The sequence below is a fragment of the Chiloscyllium plagiosum genome, unplaced genomic scaffold (genome assembly GCF_037043375.1).
Source record: "Chiloscyllium plagiosum isolate Xiang-an unplaced genomic scaffold, Cpla_swu_hap1 HiC_scaffold_14, whole genome shotgun sequence".
Classification (NCBI taxonomy): Eukaryota; Metazoa; Chordata; class Chondrichthyes; order Orectolobiformes; family Hemiscylliidae; genus Chiloscyllium; species Chiloscyllium plagiosum.
The window spans coordinates 30,680,583-30,703,940 of NW_028270152.1; the positions used below are offsets into that span (position 1 = coordinate 30,680,583).

General features: G+C 38.2%; 1 protein-coding gene across 1 annotated transcript in view; it reads left to right on the plus strand.

Moving 5' to 3' along the window:
• Nucleotides 1-19,075, plus strand: part of LOC122558970 (haloacid dehalogenase-like hydrolase domain-containing 5) — a 52,089-nt gene extending 33,014 nt beyond the window's left edge. The window contains exons 4-8 of the mRNA XM_043707977.2: nucleotides 5,786-5,879; nucleotides 10,681-10,714; nucleotides 12,283-12,457; nucleotides 16,343-16,531; nucleotides 18,328-19,075. Coding sequence (XP_043563912.2) covers nucleotides 5,786-5,879; nucleotides 10,681-10,714; nucleotides 12,283-12,457; nucleotides 16,343-16,531; nucleotides 18,328-18,718 — 883 coding nt within the window. The 3' untranslated portion in view covers nucleotides 18,719-19,075. The remainder of the gene's footprint in view (nucleotides 1-5,785; nucleotides 5,880-10,680; nucleotides 10,715-12,282; nucleotides 12,458-16,342; nucleotides 16,532-18,327) is intronic.
• The last annotated feature ends 4,283 nt before the right edge of the window (nucleotides 19,076-23,358 follow it).

A 23,358-nucleotide genomic window follows, 5' to 3' on the forward strand; every position in this document is an offset into this window, starting at 1 on the left:
AAGAAAAATATACAATGTAGCAAACATTAGTGGTAAACCAGAGGACTGGGAAAGTTTGAAAGCTAACAAAAGATTACTGAAACAATAATAGAGGGAGAAAATAAACATTAGGGCAAACTAGCAAGTAATATAAAAACAGCCAGTAAACTAACTTAAGTATCTGAAAAGAAAGAGAGAGGACAAAGTGCCCTTGGTGAAAGAGGCTGAGGAAATAATAATGTGGAACCAGGAAACGGGTGAGGAGTTGGACAAATATGTATCGGTCTTTATGGTAGAGGGGGTTCATAGCATTCTGAAAAATACTAAATAACAAAGGGATCAAAAGTGGGGAGAGAAAATTACTTAATAATTATCACAAAGGAAGAACAATACTGAGGAAACCCATAGTGATACAACACAGAAACAGACCCTTCGCTCCAACTTGTGCATGCCGACCAAGTTTCCAAAACTAAACGCATCCCACTTGTCTGTGTTTAGCCCATATCCCTCTAAACCTTTCCTATCCAAATGTTTTTTTAAATGTTATAACTGTACTCCTATCTACCACTTCCTCTGGCAATATATTCCACATATGAACCACTCTCTGTGAAAATGTTGCCCCTCATACCCCTTTTAAATCTTTCTCCTCTACCCTTAAAAAAATGCCCCCTAGTTTTGAATTCACATACTTTTGAATTTACCCTCGCTAGGGAACATACCTTTGCTATTCAGCTTATATATGCCCCTCGTGATTTTATAAACCTCTACAAAGTCACACTTCAACCTCCTATGCTTCAATGAAAAAAGTCCTAACCTATCCTTGTAATTCAAACCCTCCAGTCATGGCAACAACCTGGTGAATCATTTCTAAATTCTCTCCATTTCAATTTGGCGGAGCAACCAGAACTGTACATAGTACTCCAAAAGTAGCCTTACCAATGTCTTGTACAACCTCAACATGACATCCAAGCTCTTATATTCAATAGTCTGAGCAATGAAGGCAAGCATGCTAAACGCCACCTTAACCACCCTGTCTGCCTATGATGCAACTTGAAAAGGACTTTGTACCTGAACACCCAAGTCTCTCTGTTTAACAACACTGCCCAGGACCCCTTGTTAGTTTTACCAAAATACAATACCTTGCATTTATCTAAATTAAACTCAATCTGTCACTTCTCAGCCCATCGGCCAAATTGATCAAGATCTCTTTGTAATCTTAGATAACCTTCTTCACTGTTGACTATACCACCAATTTTGGTGTCATTCTCAAACTTACCAACCATGTTTGCTAAATACCCATCCAAATCATTTATATAAATTACAAAAAGGGGACCCAGCACTGATCACCGCAGAACAGGTCACAGGTCTTTAGTCTGAAAAACAATCCTCCATTTCATATGGCTAGAGGAGCTAACAAGTAGGATAAATAAAGTGAACCAGTAGATGTAATAACCTTGGATTTCCAAATGTTGTTTGATAAGGCACCACAGATAAGGCTACTCAATAATGTAAGAGATAACGTGTGGGGGTTAATATTATAGCATGGATAAAGGATTGGTAAGATACTAGGAGACAGAGTTGAAGTAAAGGGGACATTTCCAACAAGTCAACATGTCATGAGTGGAGTATCACAGGCTTCAGTACTGGGGCCACAATTATTGCAATGCATATTAATAACTTGGATGATGGAGGTGAATGTTATTAACACCAAGTTTGCAAATGATGCAAACATATGTGGGAAGGCAAATAGTGAGTACGACATAAGGGGTTTATAAAAATAAAAAAAGTTGCTAAAGCTATACAAGGTACAAGTCAGACCATGCTTGAAATAATGTGCTGAGAGTGTGGTGCTGGAAAAGCACAGCAGATCAGGCAGCATCCGAGGAGCAGGAGAACCAATGTTTTGGGCATAAGCCCTTCATCATGAATGAGCTCATTCCTGACGAAGGGCTTATGCCTGAAACTTCAATTCTGTTGCTCCTTGGATGTTGCCTGACCTGCTATGCTTTTCCAGCACCACACTCTCGACTCTGATCTCTGGCATCTGCAGCCCTCACTTTCTCCATGCTTGAAATACTGTAAACCATTGTGGTCCCCTTATCTTAGGAAAGATATACTGGCATTGGAGGCAGTCCAGAGAAGATTCTCTAGGTTGATTCTGCATGTGGAGGATCTTATGAGGAGACATTGAGTAGGTTGGATCTGTAATCATTAGAATTTAGAAGAATGAGGCGAGATGCTGTTGAAACATACTCAGTTCATAGGCTTGACAGTGTAGATGCCAAAAGGTAGGTTCTCCCTGACTAATGTCTTGAGGAGGCACAGAATGTAATGTATCCAAATTAGCTGACAATACAAAAATAGGTCAAAGGAATGTGATGAGGACATAATAAATCTGTAAGGGGATATTGATGGGTTGGGTGAGTGGAGAAAAACATGGCAGATGGAATTTAATGTAGGTAAGTATGAGGTCATGCACTTTGGAAGAATCGTAAGGTGCACTGTTATGCCCAAAGAAAGTGCAGAAGAGAGATCTGGGTGATCTTGTGCATGAAACACAAAATGTTAGTACTCATGTGCCCCGAATAAGAATTTTGGCCTTCACTGCCAGGGTATTTGAGTTTAAATCTGGAAGTCATGTTACAATTGTACAGGGTGTTGGTGAAGCTGCACTGAACTGTGTATAGTTTTGGTTCTAGTATTTAAGGATGTACTGTCATTGGAAGCAGTTTAAAAGAGATTCACTTGGCTGTTTCCTGGGTTGGAGGAGTTGACTTATTGAAATGGCTCAACAGTTAGGCCTTTATTCATTATTGTTTTGAAGAATGAGGAGTGAACTCATTGCAACGTGCAAGATTCTGAGGGTGTCAGCAGGATAGATGTTTCCCCTATTGGTGGAATCTCAAACCAGGGAATATTATTACCGAATAAAGAGACCATCATTTAAAACAAAGATGCCAAGGAATTAATAGTCCCAGAGAATAGTGAATGTCTAGAATTCTCTACCCCAGAGAACTGTGGAGGCTAGATCACCTGAACGTATTTAAAGAGGAGATTGACAAGATTTTGAAATATTGAGGAAATGAGGGCATGAAAGAGGAATTGAGGCCTTGGCCAGATCAGTCATGATCTTAAGAGATGGCAGGACCAGGCTTAAGAGACTGATTGTCTTAATGCTGCTCCTAATTCTTATGATCTTATAAGCTTCGCCCAACTTGCATATCAGTTGAGTGAACATGGCCGAACTGTCTCTAATACTTCCTTTCTATAAGGAAACCAAAACTGTAAACAGTACTCTAGATGTGGTCTATTTTGGTGATACAACTGTACCAAAACTTCCCTATTTTTAGATTCTATTCCTGTGCAATATAAGACAATGTTCCATTTGCTGTACCTGCATACTAACCTTTTGTGATTAGTGTACTAGGACAGCCTCACTAATGCTCCTCTCTCTATTTAAATAATATGCTGCTGTTCTATTCCTCCTGTCAGTGTGGAGAAGTTCACATTTTCCCATATTTTTCTCTATTTGTCAAATGTTTGTTCTCTCACCTAACCTGTTTATTACTTTTGCAGACTCTTTTATGTCCTCTTTACAACATACTTTTCTATTGATTTTTGTATAATCAGCAAATTTAACAACCATAGATTTGGGTCCTTTTATTGAAGTCATTTAGTATAAATTGTAAATAATTTGATACCTCATCACTAATGACTGTGATATGCCACTTCCCCATTTCTGAAAACACCTATTTCTGCACACTCTGCTTCCTTTTAGTGAACCAATTTTTTACAATATATTTATATTGTCTCCACATCATGACCTGTTATTTTGTAGTAATCTTTGATATAGCATCTTGTCAAATACCGATCGGTGTAGAGATCATTTAACAATTGAATGGAACTATCCCTTTCACTGGTAAGATATAGATAAATACAGTTATGATCTATGCCTATCTGTCATTAAATATATGAGAGCAAGTGGAAAAGTCTTTCTTCCTCTCCACCCAAGTATCCCACCTTTCACTCACTGTTTCATAGCTTTCTTCTTCACATAGCTTCAATCCTTGCATTTGCTTCAGTCTTGTACCACATGTCAAAATGGTCAAGAAATGAAAGTGTGTATCTGTACAGTTTCCTCACATTAAGTTCAATTTGCAGACATCTTAGTGTCCAAGCTTAGTGTCCATTCCTGCTTGGCTTCTAGTAGTGTTCTTGAAAGTAGGGAGGGAATGTAACAAGAAAAAAAAGTCTGCAAACTTTCATAACAAGAAATAGCAAATGATATTGTCATGTGAATTCTCTGGCCAGCCCATCACTAACCACATCCCTCCTCTCAGCAACTTGTATTTATATTGACTTTGACATAATAAAACACCCTAAGCTGTCAGAAAAGCTGCTTAACGAATTGTTAAGAACAAACATCTAGCATTGTAAGGTTTAAAGTTTGTGAGAAGATTTGTAGCTCGGGTGCTCGTTGTTGTGGTTCTGCTCGCCGAGCTGGGAATTTGTGTTGCAGACGTTTCGTCCCCTGTTTAGGTGACATCCTCAGTGCTTGGGAGCCTCCTGTGAAGCGCTTCTGTGATCTTTCCTCCGGCATTTGTAGTGGTTTAAATCTGCCGCTTCCGGTTGTCAGTTCCAGCTGTCCGCTGCAGTGGTCGGTATATTGGGTCCAGGTCGATGTGCTTATCGACCTGGACCCAATATACCGAACACTGCAGCAGACAGCTGGAACTGACAACCGAAAGCGGCAGATTCAAACCACTACAAATGCCGGAGGAAAGATCACAGAAGCGCTTCACAGGAGGCTCCCAAGCACTGAGGATGTCACCTAGACAGGGGACGAAACGTCTGCAACACAAATTCCCAGCTCGACCAACAGAACCACAACAAGGGCAAAGTTTTTAGGAACATATTAGATGTGAACAAGGTTGAGAGGTGTGGAGAAGGGAAGAAGATTTAAAGTTGAGGTAGCAGAAGACATGGCCATCAATGGTGGTGCAATACACTTGAGGATTAAAGAATTGGAGGAGGGTGAAGATTTCAGAGGCTCATAAGACTGGAAGGAGAGAGAGAGGGAGTATAGGGAGAGAGAGAGAGAGAGTATAAGTTTTCTGCTTTTGTGATTTTTTTTATTTGTTCAGCAGTTGTAATGGATGAACATAGTGACATGATGATTTTGGAACTTTTATTACTTTGTTTTCTTTCAGACCCATAACAGTGTAACTTTTTCCATCTTACCCACATGTGAAGTTCTTGCTCGTTTAAGTTAAGTAATTTAGGATTCTAAACTGTTGTTTGGTGAAAACTAGGATGGGGGTGAGAGTTGCCTCCTGTAATACCTTGTGCTGAACTTCGCTTTACTTCCACCAACCAGTTTCTTCTGATTCAATCCCATAACCGTCCCCACTTTGTCCATTTTCATGACTTCATACTCTTCTCATTGTCTGTTCCTGTGGGATTCACCTGCTACCGAGATCATCTAAATCTTTTTTCAGTACCTCCTCCCAATTAAATTTAAGTTCTAGCTATCTTTGTGAGATAGGCTGACAGTGGTTTTTGATTATCTATTCTTAAAACCGTATTTTTCCCCTGTCCATGTTAATAAAATCAACAAATCCTGACAGGAATTAGTGATATTTTGTTTTGCATTTGTTTTTGCTTAAGTAAAACTTGCTTTGGATTCTTTACTTCTCTCTCTACAGTTGAATTATATTAAAAGTTCTGACATTTTCTATTTAAGAATTCTCTGGGCTATTTATAATTCCCTTTTATTAAAAACTACTGATTCTTAACTTTGTGTCAGCATTGGGTTTACCAAGATTATTACCATAGAAATGTTGCGAGAGGCATTTCCCTTGTTGGACACGATGGATCATGATAGGAAACCTGCATTATCGGTGAGTATTAGCTTTACTTAAATATCTTGGCTTTCATTTTTCTCTTTCTTTCTAATTTCCTTGAATTTCTTTTCCAGTTTTATTGAAAGCAATTTAGTGCACATTCCTCTTTGTGTTAACCAAATTTGTTAGACTTGCCAATGAATCACTTTTTAATAGTGTTGCCAGAAATGTATTGGTGCCTTTTTCCTTTTGTGTCATCGCTTTGAAGCGATTAAACACTTGGTAACTGGTAAAAGATTCAGCAGTTTTAGTGTATTATTGTGTAGTAGTTATTCCTTATTGTGCAATTCCTTATACATTTAATCTTCTATGCATCTATCTGCTTGAAGTTACAAAATGGATATGGAGTTGAGTGAATTCCAAAACTCTGTAAATTATAGTGACACTTCTTTTGGTAGGTATTTATCATAAAACATTATAATATATAAAGCAACATTTAGCTGTTAAAGCTTTATTTCACAGCACAATTTAGAGCCTTTTGAATGCAGTGCATATATTTTGATCACAGTAGTTTTGTAACTCATTAATCGTAATGGAATAACAAAATGATCTAAGAATTTAAATTGTAACCAACTCCAAATTTTAGATTTACTCACAAAAAATAGTGTTTAGCAAGATCAGTGGATCAATCACAGACTGAAAATAAGTTGTTTAATTTTTGTATGTGAAGTATTGTGGGAACCAATGCATATACTGATCCAGTGTACATTTTGCAACTAAACTTTCGTTAGCCTTCTGACCAAGTCTTCACAAAATTGCAATTGAAAGAAAAAGCTGTGGGAAGAATAAACCTTTGGTTTTGCTGAACAAGATTTCCATATTGTAGCAAAATCTTGAAATTGATACTCTGAAATTTCTGTTGACTGTAGCTGCTATTATTTTGGTTTTATTATGTTATTATACAGTGGTTTTCTCAGATTCTGATGGCAAATAAGCTGACCAATTGAAACCCCAACATGTGATCTTCATTGAAATGTGTACATATGATTCTTCAGAGATGTGCTTGCTGTGATCCCCTGTAATCAAATAGTCTTCTGTTGTTCACTGGACACTCCAACAGGAATAATTAAACAAGACAGTAAAGATTGATCATTGTCCGTATAGCTATGCTTCTGTATGAGCTAACATCAGCTTTATTACAAATAACATAGCAAATCAGCTAATATTCAGGTGGATAGAATGGATCCCATGGCACTTACTGGAAAAATATGAGGAAATTTTCCTGACCAGCTCAACAATATTCAACCAACTATGCCAAAATAAAACTGATTAACTATAATTCCCTTCCTTGTTGAGAGGGAAGTTGCTAGATCCAAACCGGTCATTGCATTCACCTGTGAAACAAATGACAATAGTATTTTTTTTAAAAAAAGAATTCATCATTCCTAGCACATTGGTTTGGATCATATTGAAAGGCACTGAATGAAAGCAAGTTTTATTAGTTTTTCCCTCATTGTGCATAAATAGCCATTGGTAGATTATCTATACTTTACTTATTTCTGGCTAATTTCCTTTTGAGCCAGTAGTGTCATTAGTTACTACGACATTTTTCTCTACATGCTTCCTCGTAAATCTACTGAATAAAAATAATCTGTAAGAACTGTAGGCAATTTTTATCCTTTTTCCTCTCTTCAAGTACAGGCTCTGTCTCTTTCTCTCTCTAATTGTTTGGTGGTGACATAAAAGGTCAGGCAGCCAATTGCTGTCTGTCTGTCTGTGATAGTCACTGATTTGTAGCAAAACCTGTAATCTGGTTACAACATTTTTTTTTTCTCCCCTCTTCCCAATGGCAACATGAAACACATCAGCAATTCTTAATTAATTCTCAATCTTTCACCTTACATGTAAATGGACAATTTCCAGTACAGCTATAACCTGATTGCTTCAACAGCCTTCTGGAAATATGCAGACTTAGAGTTTATTCATTGTAAACACAAAGACTGCAGCCATTGTTTCCAAGCATAAATACCTTGCATATTTTCCCAGTAAAACAATCAAAGCCTTTCTTTGATTTCTAATAATCAATAACCTTATAAATCATGTAGTTGAAATACCAGTCCACTGGTGCCAAATGTCTCTGTACCTTTGTAATTGCCTTTATCTAATTTAAAGCCCTTGTTTTAGACCCAAGGTTCTCCCTGAAACTGAATGTGAAATTAATTCTGCTATGATCACTCTTCCCTAAAGGATCCTTTGTTATGAGATCCGTAATTATTCCTGTCTCTCTATACATTTTCCAGGTGTAAAATAATCTATTCCCTGGTTCATTTCAATATGTATTCTTTTGAGAAATTGTTACGCATATACTCTATTAATTCATCTTCAAGGTCATTATTACCAATTTAATTTGCCTAACTTATAGGAAAACCAAAGACACCCATGGTTATTGCAGTACCTCTCTTTTAAGGCCTGTTATTGATTGATTGATGTTCTGTCCTACAGTGTAGTTACTGTTGCAGGGTCCATGTACTCACCAGTTCTTTCCCTTGCTAGTTCTTATTTCTACACACACCGTTTCGACATCTTGATCTTCTGAGCTTAGGCCAATATTTACAATTGATCATATTCTTTAATAGAACTAAGTGCTTCCTTTTATTTTCTTCCTATTTTCTAAAGCATTTTAATTTCCACTCCTGGTCACCTTGCAACCATGTCTCTGTAATGGCTAATATTACCATAGCTATTAATTTCAATTTATGCTGTTCATCTTCTTATGAGTGCTGCATTCATCACTGATCCTTCCAAAGTGCACAAGTGTGGCTGTGCAGCTATTTGGAATGTTCCACGCATTCTAATGAACAAGCCAAGCACAACAAAAAGGTTGATGGGGGCAGGGGTGAGGCTGAGTATCATGTCCCAACTGTGAAAGTTCAAGAAGCTTGAGACAGAGCAGAGGAAAATATGTAGTTGTTATCAGAGGAATTGCAAATATACAAGAGAAGGGATCTGATTGGAGGAGAAACAAGCGTGTGAAAAGTGAACCTCTGGACAAGCAAATATTTTCAAATGGAAGGAGGAACAGATATGTCCTGAAGTGAGAAAGCTACGAAGCAATGGGGAAGACAAGCTCTCTGAAGCCAATAATCAGAAGTAGTAAATCAGAGAGAGTGAATGTGAAAGTAGAGATAGATGGGAAGGTGAGAGGAAAGTGAAAAATAGAATCACAGCCCTACAGTAATTTGGAATGAACTGTGCATGATATACAAAGGCCATTGAACTTTTTTGGATCTTTCTATAGGTTTTTTGTTTCTACTTATGGTGCACAAGTAGGGAAAAAAAAATTGGGAAAAAATTAAGGAATCTTTGTCACACATTCAGATAAAGAAACTTTAATTCTGTCCTTTTGCTATTTTACTTACTCTGACCCTGAACCTGATTCCTGAAGAAGGGCTTATGCCCGAAACGTCGATTCTCCTGTTCCTTGGATGCTGCCTGACCTGCTGCGCTTTTCCAGCAACACATTTTCAGCTCTGATCTCCAGCATCTGCAGTCCTCACTTTCTCCCTGAACCTATTTAGTCTGTCATATTGTTTGTGGCTTTCCAGAGGTTATTATCTTTTTTTTAAGATACTGCCTTTTAATTTATCTTCCAACTGCTCATACCCCATGGACAGAATCTGTCCTGTTTATGTCATTGGCACTAATGTAGACTATGGAAATTGGATCCTTCCCCTCCAGTCTGTGGGATGCCCTTACGACAGGCATATGACACAACCATCGGGACTTGCACTCTTATCTCATTAACTCTTGTTTCATTGTTCCCTATTACTTCAACTTTCCTGTTTACTCACCTTATTTGCATTGCCTTTCACTATGGTGCTGTGGTCAGTTTGCTAATCCTTCCTGCAGTCCCTGCTCTCATCCCACAAAGAGCAAGAAGCTTGAACGTACTGCGCTACAGGTGCTCCAGAGCTACTTTCTGGGTTTCCATACATGCTTCACTTACAACCGCATTCTTGACCAGAAACCAAATCTGAAGCATGTAATAAAAGGGATGTGGTAGCGTCCTGAAACAAAGTGCTCAGGCAACTTTCTTTCTTTGTCTCTGATTGATTAGTTGCAATGGCCAAAGCTCAGATTCAAGCTTACCAACTTGGGAGTGAAAGTTTTTCAAGCTGAAGACGTTTATCTCAGATGAGATTTATTTAGATCATACTGATGTACACTAGTGCCCACCTGCTGCAGTGACAACACAACATGTGCCTGTCATTTTTATCATGTATTTTATTTCATTAATTAGTTTCACGTTTAGAAATATCACCCAAGAATTATTTCTAGCATATCTGATTGTTTGAACAGGTATGCTATAAGTTTAATACAATACTTATACTGTCAGGGTACTAATTAAACTACTGTCACTGTTTAGAGAAAATGTTTAGTAAAACTGACCAACCGATCACCCCCCATTTACTTAATTAATGCCTGTATTCCTCAATTCCAACACCTATTTAGTCCACTCCTTTTTCAGACTTCCCAAGTTAAGCCAGCACTGTGTTTAGCAGTATTCCATTGAGCTGGACTTCATGATTGTAATTCAAAATAATTAATATTGCTTCACAGTTAATGTTTTTGAGGGAATTAAGTCATTTTAACAAAGTTGCTTTGTTGCATAACTAACATCATTCAAAGTTGTTTAATTAAAATTAAGAATGGACTGTCTGTTTTGTAACTGCAATACGTTGTACATTATAATTGACTGCTGAAAATGTCTCCTGAATAAAAATTGTTTGTGTTATCCTTGTCCTGAACTAACATGAGATTAATTAACCTCTTGACTCTAGAATGTTTTGTATTTCAGCCATCTCTGCCTGTGAAGCTTCCTAATATTGAAGGTAACTCAAATGTATCTGATGTCTGACATATGCCTTGCTTGCATTAAATGACAAGGTCTTAGAGTTCATGTCTATTCTGATTGCAGCACTATTGTAAAAAAGTTTAACTTTGCTTTGACAATGCAAGTATATAAGTAAAGTCCAAATATGGCATCAGAGCCTAACTTGACACCAAAATGAAACTGAATTCAACTCTCTGGAGAACAGTCAAACTCCTGAATCAGTTTGGGTCTTGGCACTTAATTGATAATCTAAGTTTAGAATTGCTTTGCAGCAATGCTGAACTTGAGTTGAATGCACCCATAAAGTTGCAAGTCTATTGTGTCCATATGGAAGAAGTAATTTAAGAAGCAGTTCTGAAATACAATTAGCTCTTGCTTTTATTAATTTCACCTTTTATTATCATGGGGCGAATTCCACATAACAATACTCAGTCAACGCAGTTGCCACCATATGCGTTAAAAGACTGATTTTTAAATGATATTGTGTTAAAGTTGATGGACAAAAATGTTTTTAAACTTACAAATCTATGGATTTTTCTTGTATTAGTGAGAAGAAGTTATTGGTCATCTGCCATTTTCTGCCAGAAACTTGTGGGAGAAGGATCAAGGACATACCCTCCATGTTCAATAAATTTAGTATAAATGCCAACTATATCAATGCTAATTCTGCTCTAACAGCAAAATTAGTGGGAATGTTGATAGTACCATAGAGGTTTTAGTGAATATATAAGTCTTGGAACTCTTCCAAGCCACTCACCATTCTGACTTGGAAATATATTTCCATTCCTTCAGTGGTACTGGTTCAAAATTCTGGAACTCTATCCCCTAATGGCATTGTGCATCTATTTGAATAAAATGGACTGCAGTGGTTCAAGAAGGCAACTCACCATCACCTTCTCAAGGGCATCTTGGGATGGGCAATGATTACTGGCCCCAACCAGTGACACCCACATACCATGAATAAATGAAAAACAATTTTTTTGTCTTGCTCCCATGGTTGACTAGTTAATTGGCTGCTTCAGTTTCTGTTCTGAAATTCTTTGGTGGTTCTTTTCAGCTTTCTTACTTTTCATGTTAAGATAAAACTAAAAGCTTTTCATTTTAAAATTATATATTTGTATCTTTGTGCTGATCTTTTAAGGTAAATCATTACAGATTCAAATTTTGATATTAAATGCGGGAGAGAAGGTATTCATTTCACATTCTTGAACTTTAACTATCTGTCAGTATTCCATTTCATAAGTGTTGCGTCGAGATGTTGGTTCTCCCCCTAGTGGCTAATAGATGAGCATGAGCAACAGTCAGAATTGCACATCTATGCCTTCATAACATTTTGACTTGTTACCCTCTTCAACGTGTTGCACAGGTGCCTTTGTTTTGTGTGATTATAGCCTGAGTTTGATCTGCAGTGGATAATGATTTTATGTTACTGACATACATTGTTCACAGCAGAAATCTCAAAGAGCTGAGCCATTTTCCTAAAGCATTTTCTTAAATGTTACTCTGAGTGTTTTCCTGTGCTGCCATATGTCTTAATTAAAGGTATTTTCTTCTTCGTTTCTACAGCCATTATCCTGTTATGTGAGCCTATCCAGTGGGAAACACATCTCCAGTTGATTATCGATGTCCTCTTGACTGCTGGAAACCCAGAGAACATTCCTCAGAAGTTGCAGTACCCTCACATTCCTGTTGTGGCTTGCAATACCGATTTGCTGTGGGTAGCAGAGAGCAAATCACCAAGGTATGATAAGGCATCCATAGAACATAGAACAGTACAGCACAGTACAGGCCCTTCAGCCCTCGATGTTGTGCCAGCCTTTTATCCTACTCTAAGATCAGACTAACCTACATACCCTTAATTGTACTATTTCCATGTGCCTATCCAAGATTCAATTAAATGTCCCTAATGTATCTGACTCTACTACCACTGATGGCAGTGCACTCCACGCACCCATCACTCTGAATAAAGAACCTATCTCTGACATTTCCCCTAAACCTTCCTCCAATTACCTTAAAATTATGTCCACTCGTGTTAGACATTTCCACCATGGGAACAAGTCTCTAGCTATCCACTCTATCTATGCCTTTCAACATCTTGTACACCTCTATCAAGTCACCCCTCATCCTTCTTTGCTCCAATGTGAAAAGCCCAAGTTCCCTCAACCTTCCTTCATAAGACATGCCCTCCAGTCCAGGCAGCAACCTGGTAAATCTCCTCTACACCCTCTCTAAAGCTTCCACATCTTTCCTATAATGAGGCGACCAGAACTGAATACAATATTACAAGTGTGGTCTAACCAGGTGTGGTCTAACAAGTGTGGCTCTATTGAGCGCAGATTAACCTCGCGGCTCTTAAACTCAATCCCCCTACTAATGAAAGCCAACACACCATATCCCTTCTTAACAATACTATCAACTGGGTGGCAACTTTGAGGGATCTATAATCCCAAGATCCCTCTATTCCTCCACACTGCCAAGAATTCTGCCTTTAACCCTGTATTCTGCATTCAAATTCGACTTTCCAAAATGAACAATTTCACACTTTTCCAGGTTGAATTCCATCTGTCACTTAACAGCCTACTTCTTTATCCTGTAAACAAGCCTCCACACTATCCACAACTCCACCAACATTTGTGTCATTGACAAACTTACTAACCCACCTTTCCACTTCCTCATCCAAGTCATTAACAGAGTCATAGAGATGTACAGCATGGAAATAGACCCTTCGGTCCAACCCGTCCATGCCGACGAGTTATCCCAACCTAATCTAGTCCCACCTGCCAGCACCTGGCCCATATCCCTCCAAACCATTCCTATTCATATACCCGTCCAATGCCTTTTAAATGTTACAATTGTACCAGCCTCCAGCACTTCCTCTGGCAGCTCATTCCATACACGTACCACCTTCTGTGTGAAAAGTTTGCCTTTTAGGTCTCTTTTATGTCTTTCCCCTCTCACCCTAAACCTATGTCCTCTAGTTCTGGACTCCCCCAATCCAGGTTAAAAACAATGACTGCAGATGCTAGAAACCATATTCTGGAGTGGTGCTGGAAAAGCACAGCAGTTCAGGCAGCATCCGAGGAGCAGTAAAATCCTTCAACAGGAATACCCGGGGAAAAGACTTTGTCTATTTATCCTATCCATGCACCTCATAATTTTGTAAACCTCTATAAGGTCACCCCTCAGCCTCCGATACTCCAGGGGAGACAGCCCCACCCTGTTCAACCTCTCCCTATAGCTCAAATCCTCCAACCCTGGCAACATCCTTGTAAATCTTTTCTGAACCCTTTCAAGTTTCACAACATCTTTCCAAAAGGAAGGAGACCAGAATTGCATGCAATATTCCAACAGTGGCCTAACCAATGTCCTGTACAGCCGCAACATGACCTCCCAACTCCTGTACTCAATACTCTGACCAATAAAGGAAAGCATACTAAACGCCTTCTTCACTATCCTATCTACCTGCGACTACACTTTCAAGGAGCTATGAACCTGCACTCCAAGGTCTCTTTGTTCAGCAACACTCCCTAGGACCTTACCATTAAGTGTATAAAGTCCTGCTAAGATTTGCTTTCCCAAAATGCAGCACCTGGGTGTCAGTGTGACTTGGCTTTCAGCCTGGGGTTTCTTCCTCGTACAGCCTGCTTTCATTTGCTCCCTCGCCACACCCTTATCTTTTTCCCTCTTTCTCTTTCATTCCTTTCTTTCTCCACCTCCCCTCTATCTCCCTTCTCATTGTGTTTCTTTGGCCCCTTTAATTTCAAGAAAATAATCCATGGGGCTTTGCATGCAAAAGTTTCCACTAGCAAATTCCACCTTCAGACTTGTATTGCCTTCTCCAGAGGTGCAACTCTATTTTCCTTCCCCCACCACCACAAGCCAATGCATTCCCAGACCTGGCCCTCAGACTCACTGCCACAGCTCCAGGTTAGGAATTGTTTACTTCTCCTCCAATCACAGACTGGTTCTTTCCCACTTTCCCTGCTGGTAAAACTGTCGCAGAGTACACTCGAGAGAAAGGACCTCTCATTGGATGAGCAGCTCCTTGCACCAACTGATACAAAATATAAATAAAACAAAAATAATTTCAAGAACAAACTTCCTCTGTGCACCATTTTGTCTTGATCATTTAAGATTATGCAATTATTGATTGAGAATCCTATGAATCATGTAAATCCATCTACCAGTGAAACAGACATCAGGCTGTGTCAAATCCTCTGGCCAGCTGTATGTTGGAGGCTCATGATGTATATTTTTTCCTAACCGTTGTTCCGTTCTGGAAAGATCCCACGTTTAGAGCCTCATCTTGCCAAGTATGCCTTTGTTGTGAATTACATCTTTGTAACACACAATGGAACATTGGTTACAACAGCCGAGCTATTGTACAATAGCTACTGCACAGTTACCTGTCAGTGGGTTCATTTTTCAATTCCTAGATTTTAAGAGTTGATTGAGCAGGGAGAGGGGAAAGAAGTGAAAAATATTTGATGGCAGTGGAAAAATTCTGAAGAGTAAACTGCATGATGAAACATTTAATTTCTCTATGATAAGCTTTCCATAGTAAAAACTATCAGTATTGAAACAGAAGCAGTAGTTGGAAGTGTACTTAAGGCCCTGAGCAAGATGCCACGTGTTTTTCTCCTCTTTCTGTTTCTTGCTCCACCTAAAATTGCAGGTACATTAATGTTTCATATAGAACTTAGATAGCTCTAAAGGTGGGATGGGGTTAAGGAGAGGTTAGTTATATTTATAAGGTAAATGCAACATCCGTATAAGTCAAGGTAGTGCACTTTTGGAACTGATGACAAGCACAGTAAATCCTGAATCAGCTGACTCTATACAAGAAAATAAATCTGGCTATAGATTATGGCTATTGCACTGTGAAGGTATTAAAAATGGAGAGAACCCACCATAGGGAGAATTTTATGGACCACCAATAAGAGGGAGAAAGGAGTCACCCACAAAGTAGGCCACCATGCTATCATTGGCACGTTCTCAACTTCATGGCCTCACCATGTTTTTGAACATTGGATGGTCAATTTGAGGCATTGAGTTGATTAATTGATGTCTGATTAAGTGGCTCTGAAATAAGGACCAATCTTACCTATTATTGTTTTAATTTAACAAGCCACCTGGACCCCCATGAATAATAACAAGCTTGAAATGAGCAATGTGGGGCTGTACAGTACCCCCAAGGGGTCAAAGTTCAATGCAGGCAAGACGGGTTGAATAGTCTATTTCTGTGGTAAATATTTGACTTTCTCTATAAAAGTTTTTGCTTCTTTATCGCTTTCTCCTTATTAAAACACTGGTTAAAATCTGCCTGTTCGATCAAATATTTAGCCTTAATATGGCTTACTTGTGTGACTTTTTTTGTCCTGATTTGTTTACTGATTGTCCTGTGAAGTACTTAAGATAATTTGTAATTTTAAAGGTGCTGCAAAACTGTTGGGTTTTTTTTTGTTTCTTCTTTTCCCCTTCTGCAATAGTTTACTAACAGGGTGACCAAGTGAAGCAAATTTCTCACAGGACAGAAGTTGAACTCACAGTTGACAAGCTAGTCAGCAATTGGACGAGAAAGTAATTTCTAACATGTGATTTTTGACTTTTCCCTCTGGCCTAACAGGTTCGGTCATGGAATATTTGTACTGTGTCTTGAAAACATTTACAAGAAAATCACTGGCAAAGATCTTAAATATGAGCTGTTAGTAGGAAAACCAAATGAAATAACCTATCATTATGCAGAGTGTCTCATAAGGGCTCAAGCTGCTGGAAGAGGATGGCGGAAACCTATTCACACACTTTATGCCATTGGGTAAGTGGCTACGTTATGGGGAAAACCACAATTTGACTCAAAATTCTAGAGGCTGAGAAAACCTTTGTTTTTGCTAAATATTTTCCTAACTAAAATATCTTGTAATCTAATATCAATACTGCCTCAACCCTTCATATATGTTTGATCAAATCACAACTCTTGCAACTCGCTGTGTTTTAAAATTTCTCATTTTGGGGCAGGAAGTTAAGAAGTTGGGGAGCACAGCCCTGATTTGATTTTGGGTTTTCAGCTAATTTTCTGCCATTGCTTCTTGTATATTCTGCTCATGCCAGTGTAGTAATGTATGCCATTTTTAAACAAAATCATTCACGGGAAGTGTGTGTCGTTGGCTGCGTTAGCATTTAATGCCCATTACTAGATGATGCCATTGAGAACGTGCGATTGAGTGGCCTTCTTGAATTGAAGTCCATTTTGGTGCAGGTAGACCTATAATGCCACTGGGGAAGGCGTTCCAGGAGTTTGACCTAGTGAGATTGAAGGAGCAGTGATACATTTTCCAAGTTAAGATGGCACATGGATTGGGGAGAAATTGCAGGTTGCAGTGTTCCTGCTAGTTGGTAGTGGTCATAAGTTGGAAAGTGCTGTCTAAGGAGCCTTGATGTGGAAGCCTGGGTAAATAACCAACTTTAAATCCTGATATTTTTGCCATAGTATCCAAATGAATATTTAATGCCACATTTGGAGATGGAGAAAGGGACAATAAGGAAAGTGAAATGGTCTCAAAATAGGTAAATAATGTTGATTACAAATTTCATATAGATTCCAGATCATTAAGAATAAACCTGTCTTTGGTGAACTCTGAATCCTTGTCAGTGAGGAATAGGAAGTGGCATTTAAATTAGAGTGCTAAATGTTTGGTAAGAAATTTGTGCTGCATTTGGAAAAGCAAATCTTAGCAGGACTTATACACTTAATGGTCAGGTCCTAAGGAGTGTTGCTGAACAAAGAGACCTTGGAGTGCAGGTTCATAGCTCCTTGAAAGTACAGCCGCAGTAGATAGGATAGTGAACGCGTTTGGTATGCTTTCCTTTATTGGTCAGAGTATTGAGTACAGGAGTTGGGAAGTCATGTTGCGGCTGTACAGGACATTGGTTAGGCCACTGTTGGAATATTGCATGCAATTCTGATCTCCTTCCTTTTGGAAAGATGTTGTGAAACTCAAGAGTTCAGAAAAGATTTACAAGGATGTTGCCAGTGTTGGAGGATTCGAGCTATATGGAAAGGTTGAATAGGGTAGGGCTGATTTCCCTGTAGCGTCGGAGGCTGAGGGGTGACCTTATAGAGGTCTATAAAATCATGAGGGGCATGAATAGGGTAAATAAAGTCTTTTCCCTGGGGTGGCAGAGTCCAGAAATAAAGGACGTAGGTTTAGAGTGAGAGGGGAAAAATAAAAGAGACCTAAAGGGCAACTTTTTCACACAGAGTGTGGTATGTGTATGGAACGGACTGCCAGAGGAAGTGGTGGAGGCTAGTATGATTGCAATATTTAAAATGCATCTGGATGGGTGTATGAATAGGAAGGGTTTGGAGGGAAATGGGCCAGGTGCTGGCAGGTGGGACTAGATTGAGTTGGGATATCTGGTTGGCATGGGCAAGTTGGACCAAAGAATCTGTTTCCGTGCTATGACTCTAAAAATTGCAGAAATAAAAGAATTTCACCAATCGAAGTGGAATGCTGGGCGGCAGCAGAAATTAAAAACTCTCTAATTTGTCTTAATGTTGTCTTGCTGATCTCTTATGAACCGCATTGAAGATGTGAACTAAAATTTTTTTAGGGATAATCCAATGACTGACATCTACGGTGCTAATCTATACAACCGCTACCTTGAAGAGGCATCTTCTAGAAAAGGCTCATGGTTACAAGCTAAAGCTGCTGCAGGAAAACAAACAGCCACAGTTTCCCAAGATGAGGCAGTGGATGTAATAGCAAGTGAACTGACACCAGGTTCTGCTACTTGCTGCAAGTCTGTGCTGGTTTGCACAGGTGTGTACAGTCCCTCTAAAGGTGCTTTAGTCAGCCCAGAGGAACTTACCACAGGGGCTGTATTTCATGGGCACAGGGACTTCAGGTTTGACGCTGATTTATCTGATCCAGACTATATTGTACCAGATATTGATTCTGCTGTGGAACTAATCTATGAACTGGAAAGATATGTGCCTAAGTAACCTTTTTAAAGGAAGTAAGCCTCTACTTATATGCCAAGCTTACAACTGGACCTAGGAAAAAACGGATTTTAAAAAATTATAAAAGCAAGTTGCCAAGTTCAGTCCAAACAGACACCAAATTGTCTATTATACTGTGTACACCTGTATTTATCAATAACCCCGCCCTAACATAAGTCTCAGTTTGGAATAATTGTGGCAAACTGTTAACTTTTTTTTCTAATGGCCATTCAGTGAGATCAGGTTCTGAGCTGTGTAACTTGCACAGGTACTGATCCCACTACTTTTATGAAAGTGTACGATGTGTAATTTTTGAGTCTACTGTATAAGCATTTTGTTATTATTTAAAAAATTTCAGCAGACTACAGCTATGTGGTTTATTTTCTCTTCACTCCTGCTCTGTCTAAAAAAAGTTTGTGTTTCTGTTCCATCATATTCCTAAATGAACTGTGGCTGCTGGTTTCTACATCTTACAAAATATGAACATGCATGTAACTTAGTTTGATCCGCTACAATTATTAGTTGCAAAGTAGGGAGAACTAACAATCATTTACTGGAACTTCTATTAAACTAAAACTTATCCTTGAGACAGGAGTGAGAGAACTATATTTTCAAACCGGTGTATGAAATTGTTTACTAATTTAGCAACATTGCTTCAGTATTATTGACCTTAATGTTTGACCTTAAATGTTCAATCATTACTCATAAAATCTCCCCCTCAAATCTGAATCATTCACATTTAGGTGAAGGATTTAGAACGTAAAACCAGTAGAACAAACCTCGGTTGGTGTCTGTACAGTTTTCTACTTTTCTCTTTTAATGGTTAGATAACACAATACAATTTTACAAATCAATTTTAATTATTCTTTTCTAAAAGTATAGTCTGTTTTGTTATTAATATTTATATAAAACATAAGGTAGTAAATAGGAGCACAAGTAGGTTATTTGGCCCATTAAGCTGCTCCATCATTCAACCTGAACATGGCTTGGATCCTCTATTTTAGAGTCATACTGTGACTCTCTCTCTATACCACCTAACACTTTTAGCCTTCAGAATTTTTTATTTTTCTTTCTTAAATATATTCAGTGATTTGGCCTCCACAGCTTTCTATGGTAGAAGCTTCCCACAGGTTCATCTGAGTGAAGAAACTTTTACGCTTGTCAGTCTTGCTCTGTATCCTGAAACCCCATAACTGTTTGATGTACAGCTCCCAGCCAGGGGAAATCATCATCTCCGAATCTAGTCTGGTCAGCCCTGGATGTTCTCAAGCTTTTACAAAACAGTGGTTACAACAGTGTGGAAGTGAGAAGATGGATTTTAGTTTAGGAACATTAAATGTTCTGTTAATTTATCTTCGCAGTTGTCTCTTGCACACAACTAAACATTTTCAGCCTTATCTTTTCTGGCTGCTTGTAGACATTGGTTTAACAATAAATTAACTGAATTTGAAAAAATAAAGTGAGTTACATGTCATTTTTAGCATTCTGTTGTCAGAAACTAGGTTTAAAAAAATGCATATCATTCAACTGCAATAGTTGGTTTTAAATATTTTGTATTGTAAAAATTCTGCTTACCCCTGTAATTTTTAATAATGCTGTTTAAGCACTTGGTTTACAAATGAAAGATGGATATTGTGCTCGCACAGAATTGTTGACTGCCAATTATCTATGCGCTTGGCAACAATGAACAGGCTAAGACTATCACTGTTTTTCTTGTCTTTAGTTACAGTGAAACTACTGTCCCAGACTGTAATACTAACTACAGTTCTGTTCCTGTTTATCTTCTAAAAAATAATTGCCATTGCAATCCCAATTCCTCAAAGACAACAAAGCTGGCCAGTGGTTGCTTGATATTCTAAACATGCTGCATAGAGGCTACTTGACTGACAAAGCACAAAACAAACAAGCCATTAAGGGACTTGACTTTCAGCCTGTCATTGGGTGGGAATGCAGGCAGACGGGTGTTAAAAGTAGTGCTGTTAGTCTGTATGCCCTGGCTCATTCCTCTCCCAGTCCATTTTCTTATAGGCAGGGTGAACAAACAGCAGGCAAGCCTCAAGATCACTGGAGGTGAAAAGGAATGTAGCAGTTGTTTGGAGATGGTTAATGGTGTTAGCACTTTAGACAGAATTAGGGGCCTTCTGTGACTGCCTCCTTGCAGCAGGAGTTAGAGTTTCCCATCCAAATCCCCATTCCAGTAACCAACTGCAATAGTGACTTGTCTGCAATTGCCATTTTCAAAATAAAATGTTGGAGTGTGTGCATCTCCATTTGAAGAATTTACATGGCCCCTGCTGCTGATTGCCAAAATAGAATGGAAAGCCTACTATGTGGCTATTAATTTTGCACTCTAGGAAGAAAAAGTGAAGCTAATGCACATTCTGTATATTCTGCAAGTTTCTGTATATCCACTTTTGTATGATGTGTTATGTTGGGTTGGGATTAGGTTTGCACCATCAGGATCAAATATTTGATTATTTACATTTCTTTCATTAGGAACTGGATGATGGATTGGGTAAGACACCTTTTTAACCCCAGCAACTTCGACTCAAATTCAGTCCAGACTAAGGAGATGAAGTTGCTATGTGAAATGTGATTTGATGGGCTCAACACAATCCCTTGCAGATATGATACTGCATTAATATCTGGCTTTAAATTTGATATTGGTAAAGTGACCAAAGTCCAAAGATGATTGCTGTAAGACAGAAAAATGCCACTCATGCAGCAAAGAGTCCTTTTCAAATTAACCAAAGGTGCATTGAGGCCCTATAATAACATGCTGTTGATTCCATTCCTCAGAAAACCATGATTTTGAGCACACAAAATTTGGGAAAAAGAGCAGTATTATTTAATCCTTGAATGAAAGCAAAATACTGTAGATGAAGGAAATCTGAAATAAACTTAAGTTTGAACAAGTCATATCAGACTCAAAATATTAACATATTTCTCTCTCCACACATGCTGCTCGACCTGAGTTTTTCAGCTTTCTTTGTTAATCCTCAAAGATTAATACATTTTGAAAATGCAACAAGATTCCAATAAATTTAAAACAAACAATATGTCTGTGGGGGAAAATAACAGGTTTTGATTTATATACTGTTAAAACCTGGAATTAAATTTTCACCTGGTCACTTTACAGGATATCCTGTGAGGACCTGTAAAGGTTCCTGTGTTTTCTTTCCTTATATATAATAATCTTTGAGCAAACAAAAAGGCTTCAATTATAAAATATCTTGCATAACTTAAATCCATCCCAAAGTATTTTGCAGTCAATTAAGTAATTCTTAAGTATAGTCATTGTTGTAATGTGGGTTAAACAAAGACTTTCATAGATTTTATAATGTTAGTAGAAGCCAAACTAGGGTTTTGAGAAGTCTAGGAAATCAAAACAAAATTATTTTTTGTGTGCAGCTCAGTCTTATCAGAACAACTGTGGTGTGCGTTGTCAAACCTTGAAAAGGATGACATTTAATGGTTAAGAGCTATTACAATTCAATTTATTGCAGCTGGATATGCTGTTTCACTATTAGTGTGCTCTAGCAAACAACACATTTCTTTCTCTATATCAGTTTGGCTACATGTAGGTAGGATACCTTCATTCCAAATGCCAATTTAAATCTCTTCTAAAGAAATATCAGTGCTTTCCCTCTTCTTCTACACTCTCCCATCCCCAGCTTTCTCCAGGTCAGATCACAAAAACAGGCCACAAATAAACATTCAATGTTTAGCTTCATTCTTCTCATTGCTTTAATTACTTTTTGTCATAACTTACTCCCATAGAAGTAAACCTTTGACAATAAACAATTTGACCTTCTAAAAGGATATGTTGAGGTAGCAGATGACTGCCCTCTTAAGTTTGTCATATTCCATTGACCAATGCATCTATGTGACTTGCATCAGGAAAGCCATAACCTACCATGAGTGCATATCAGATCATTGGTTTTCTGGTAAAAGCAAAGTACTGCAGATGTTGAAAATCTGATACAAACACAGAAAAAGTTTAGAGAAAATCAGCAAATCTGGCAGCATCTGTGGAGACAGAAGCAGAGTTGTGTAGAGGAGTCTTACTGGACCAGAAACATTAACTGTTTCTCTCTCCACAGACGCTGTCAGGCTTGTTGAGTTTCTCTAGCAAATTTTATTTGTATATAATTGAATTTCATTGTTTTGGAACTATGATTTTAAATAATCAACTTGGTAGTAATTGAAATTTGGTAAATCATTTCTTGATTTGTAAGCATTAAGTTTAAGAAATGTGATAAAAAAGTAAGTATTCTGCAGAATCTTAAGTTAGCATTATCTTTTTAAAAAGTGAACTGATCTAATATCTAACCATTTTTTCAAACTTTCAATAAAGCCAAAACAAGATTTCTTAAAAATGAAATAATCTGTACAAACTAGTTTGAAAATGTATTAAACTATCTTCATATTCATTCAAGGCAGTAATGCATAGCATTTTTGAGCTTATAAACTAATTTTTATTTCTGATGTACTGTACACTCATCCCTCCCTATTTGCAAGGGATAATAGCACAGACTTCCTGCAGATAACCCGAATGTTTATAGACCTTAAAGGACTGCAATGCTGAGGCAGATCAGACAAGACAATATGGGGATAAAAAAAAATTTCTGGGGCCGACCTAG